This window comes from Salmo trutta, chromosome 3 (assembly GCF_901001165.1).
Source record: "Salmo trutta chromosome 3, fSalTru1.1, whole genome shotgun sequence".
Taxonomy (NCBI): Eukaryota; Metazoa; Chordata; class Actinopteri; order Salmoniformes; family Salmonidae; genus Salmo; species Salmo trutta.
The window spans coordinates 11,264,861-11,269,920 of record NC_042959.1 but is presented as its reverse complement, the minus strand read 5'-3'; the positions used below and the strand labels follow the sequence as shown (position 1 = coordinate 11,269,920).

Genomic DNA, 5,060 nt, shown 5'->3' with positions numbered 1-5,060 from the left:
ATGTAAGCATTGCAGGTGCTCCATTTCCTGTCTTCAGACAGCTGTCTTAGGGACGCTTCTGTTAGAAATGAAAGAAAAAGCGAGACATTTCATTGGTTCCTTTTATCTAGAACATATATATAGTCAACAAACTAAGTAGACCAGACCCAGCTGCTATCGCATTGGTACCTATGGGAGAACCACCCCTTAAGTGGACAGGAACTATGACAATTTTCTTCAGTGGTAAATGGACTTTATGGGATATCTTAATTTATCCACCATCTTTGGATTGTGTAACGACACCATTCTATCATAAGATCTGGAGCCACATTCACATAAAATACACACATACACACACACACACGAACACACACACACACGAACACAAACACAAACACACACACACGAACACAAACACACACGCACCAAGACACACAAACACACAAACACAAACACACATGAACACAAACACGCACCAACACACACACACACACCAACACACCAACACACACACACGAACACACAAACACACACACACAAACAAACACACACACAAACACACACACACACACAAACACACACGAACACACCCAAACGCACACACACACACACACGAACACACACACACAGACACACATCAACACACACACAGACACATACGAACACATGTGTGTAGTTGAATTAGCCCGTAAGGGAAACTAGGAATAGATGAAGTTGTTTGGGTCTCTTCTGCTTTTTAAAAGTTACTTCCTGACCATAGGAGGCTGCTGAAGGCAGAGCAGATGATATAATCCTGCTGACCCTGAACTGTGTGTCACGGCTGTGCAGGTGGTCAAACCTGAAACACCTGACTACAGAGAGGAAGGAGCACCAGCTTAGACCTCCTAACACTGTCGCATGCAAAAGCACAGAGAGAGGACAGACAGACACACACACACACACAGGTATGCCTATGACACAGTGACAATGCCGTGGGTCTCTTTTGTCCTCCCTGTGCCTCAAGAACCAGAAACAATGACTAAAATCAGATAATGAGCCAGTGTTCCTCTGTAATGAGCAGGTTAAGTGGAGGAGGGCTTTGTTGGCTCAGAGGTACAATACACACAGTTGATAGGGAGGTCAACAGGATGAACTGTGGCTGAACCATAGGGGGCAAGGGTCATGAACGGGCCATGGCATTTAAACTGAGTATGGATGGAGGGAGGTGTGAAAGAATGAGAAGGCAACAGTGAAAACCCTTGAAACTGGGATTTTGCAAGACATTATACTGATGGTGGTTATGGTTCATTGTGGTGCTAGAGCAACTGGTGATCCTCCAATAGGCAACGATAGATATCTGCATTACATCATCGTTGTTGCCGATTTCTCTGTGTCTGATGGAAGTGGGGATGATGTCATGTACATTTGTGTCATGCAGTAGACTTCCCTCTGAGCAAGTGAGTGGGAATGAGTGGTCAGAGAGTCTGCACATGAACAAGAGTGGTATCAGAGTGAAAGGTTAGTGAGACTGGGGTTTCTGAGAAGTGAGGGTAATTCTGTGTCCTCGGAGTTAATCAGAAACATCAGGACTTCCCTCAGGTCACACAGAGTCGGAGGTACAGAGAAATACGAAGACTTCCCTCAGGCCACTCAGAGTCAGAGGTACAGAGGAGTTATAGGAATCCTGGAAGAGACTTGTGGTAGCAATAAACCTCAGAGGATCACTCAACGAGAGTCCTAGTGCCTAAAGGGAAATGTTTTGAGGTATAGGAGTAAATTCAGCTGTATAGCATGGTACTGTAACCTGGTAGATCCTTTGGCAGAGGTGGATAACCAGTTTCAATGGCTCATGTTGGTATGGCTGTTGTGTTTCGTCAGACACACACACATATTCACACACTTACCTGCATAAACGCTGACACACACGCACTCTACAAACACCTCTGCCAGGTATAGACAAGAAACACTTCCTAAACAAACATCTTTATTTTTTCTCAGCCGTGTAAACAACTTCACTCCTCCTCTATTCTCCTCTTTCTCCCTCTCTCCCTCTCTCCCTCTCTCCCTCTCTCCATATCTCTCAGTCAGTGTGGCTGCTGCATCCGCTGTGTGAGTCGGGAGGTGTGTGTGTTACCCCTGCGTTGGTCGCACCTCTTTCCTGTCTGGGGGTGTTGGTTCTCCTTACCTGTAACCTGGGATCAAAACACATCCAAATTTATTTAAAACATATTAAAACATTCTTCAAAATAAGTATTAAATCCAAGCAATGAAAGGAAATAAATTACGAATAAAGAAAAGTAAAAGTGCTTAGAAATATGTTACAAGCAATAATGATAAAATAATTAAAGTTATCAGACTAAATCCTTACTTCTGCATCTTCTTGGTCTCCTCCTGCATGTCGATACAGGCCATAGTGAACATCTTAAACTCCTTGTAGTTCAGGTGCTAATAGAGGCACAGAGGTGTATAGTATGCTTTGTAGATAAACACATAGAGGGCAACCTAAAGCTGGTTAGTGGAGACATCGCTGTCTCTGGACAGCTCAGGACGTATCACGGCTTAGAGCAGCACGTCTCTAACTAGAGACATCAAACTAGAAGATCTTGTCAAAGGTAGTGCACTATACAGTATAGTGAATAGGCTGCCATTTCAAACCCAGAGAGTCAGTGTACCTCGTCTCCGGAGACGTCGAACTCGTAGAAAATCTTATCGAGGGCGTGTCCCTTGAGGTTGAACAGGAAGCCAGAGGCCTGGAACTCGGCGGGGCTGATGGTGCGACCTCCGTCCATGTCCAGCAACTCAAACACCGGCCTGGAGTGACGGAAGATAAAGTTCTTCTCGACGTGGTACTGGAAGAGGTCACACACACACGCATGCACGCACGCAAGCACACACACACACACACACACACACATACACAGACACATTCAAGCCAGCAGCATACCACTATGCATCCCACTGCTGGCTGGCCTTTGAAGCCAAGCAGGGTTGGTCCTGGTTTGTCCCTCGATGGGAGACCAGATGCTGCTGGAAGTGGTATAGGATGCACTCTTTCCTCTGGCCAATTTTTTTTTATCCCAATGCCCCAGGGCATTGATTGGGGACATTGGTCTTTCTTTTGTAAGGTGTTTCGGATGGTACGTTAAACGGGTGTCCTGACTCTCTGTGGTCACTAAAGATCCCATGACACTTATTGTAAGAGTAGGGGTGTTAACCCTGGTGTCCTGGTTAAATTCCCAAGCTGTCCCTCATACCATCATGGTCACCTAATCATCCCCAGCTTACAATTGGCTCATTCATCCCCCTCTACCCTGTAACTATTTCCCAGGTTGTTGCTGTAAATGAGAAAGTGTTCTCAGTCAACTGACCTGGTAAAACAAGGGTTAAATAGAAAACATTTAATAGAAAACATTTCTATGAAACCTCTGTTTTCTGGTCAACATTTAATCATGGCCGTAAAAAGCCTTTTGTTATATCTGTAAACGTGACTGTAATTGTTGAATGAGATGTGAAAGGGGAATTGGGAAGCAGGTTGTGATAAAGGGGTTTTCATCTCTTTACCAGATATGAGAAGTTGTTTCGCCATGATTAACAAGATCAACAAATAATGGACTTTAATGACCTTCAGTTTGACCACACGGTTGTGACACACAAGCTCTATTCTCCAGACCACATGGTTCTGTAGTAACCATTATGACATAATATAGTTCAATGTTGGCAGACAAGACAAATACACACACACACACACACACACACACACACACACACACACACACACACACACACACACACACACACACACACACACACACACACACACACACACACACACACACACACACACAGAGCGAGGGGGGGGGGAGAGAGAGGAACACCACCTCGCTGCAGAGCAGGATGCAGACCAGCATGTAGAACTGTTCAAAGCCGATCTCTCCGCTGGCGTTCCAGTCTAACATGTCAAAGGTCATCATGATCTCCTTCTTCTTTAGGTCAGTCACATGGTGCATGAAATGGTAGAACTGGATGTCTGTAAGAAGAAGAGAAATGGCCACTTAGCCTACTGTTTGCTGCTTTAATAAAGTTTGTGGAGAAATGTTTTAATAACCAACATGATTTTTTTTGTCAGGTTACACCCATACACGTTATGAGGACACAAATTACCTGGATGTCTATGAATACATAGACACACATTTTAATGTTTTTACCAACGTTTTTCTGTCATGTTACTCTCGCCACATTACCCACACAAATCTAAGTACATGAATGAACTCAGGAATACTTAGACATAAAGCCACAATCTACCATTTAGAGTGTTCCTGTTGTGGACATCCAGTAGTTTGAAGTAATCAGACAGTATTTTGGCGTTGCGCAGGGAGAGAAGACAGTAGACACTGTCAAAGTCCAGATAATTTAAAAGAGCTCCTTTCTTTAGCTTCATCTTGGCTCACTCACTGACCACTGCAGAAATGCTGTCCCTCTCAGCTCTACCTGACACTGACTGACCACTACAGAAGTGCTGTCCCTCTCAGCTCTACCTGACACTGACTGACCACTACAGAAGTGCTGTCCCTCTCAGCTCTACCTGACACTGACTGACCACTACAGAAGTGCTGTCCCTCTCAGCTCTACCTGACACTGACTGACCACTACAGAAGTGCTGTCCCTCTCAGCTCTACCTGACACTGACTGACTACTACAGAAGTGCTGTCCCTCTCAGCTCTACCTGACACTGACTGCCCACTACAGAAGTGCTGTCCCTCTCAGCTCTACCTGACACTGACTGACTACTACAGAAGGGCTGTCCCTCTCAGCTCTACCTGACACTGACTGCCCACTACAGAAGTGCTGTCCCTCTCAGCTCTACCTGACACTGACTGACCACTACAGAAGTGCTGTCCCTCTCAGCTCTACCTGACACTGACTGACCACTACAGAAGTGCTGTCCCTCTCAGCTCTACCTGACACTGACTGACCACTACAGAAGTGCTGTCCCTCTCAGCTCTACCTGACACTGACTGACCACTACAGAAGTGCTGTCCCTCTCAGCTCTACCTGACACTGACTGACTACTACAGAAGTGCTGTCCCTCTCAGCTCTACCTG

The 5,060-nt window shown here is 45.4% G+C and overlaps 1 protein-coding gene across 1 annotated transcript; it reads right to left on the bottom strand.

Moving 5' to 3' along the window:
• Positions 1-2,322: 2,322 nt before the first annotated feature.
• Positions 2,323-4,396, bottom strand: LOC115163986 (EF-hand calcium-binding domain-containing protein 9). Its single transcript, XM_029716157.1, has 4 exons — positions 4,261-4,396; positions 3,837-3,985; positions 2,631-2,807; positions 2,323-2,403 (listed from the first exon to the last, which is right to left on the bottom strand). The coding sequence occupies exons 1-4, from the start codon at positions 4,394-4,396 to the stop codon at positions 2,323-2,325; spliced, it is 543 nt and encodes a 180-aa protein (XP_029572017.1).
• Between the last annotated feature and the right edge of the window lie 664 nt (positions 4,397-5,060).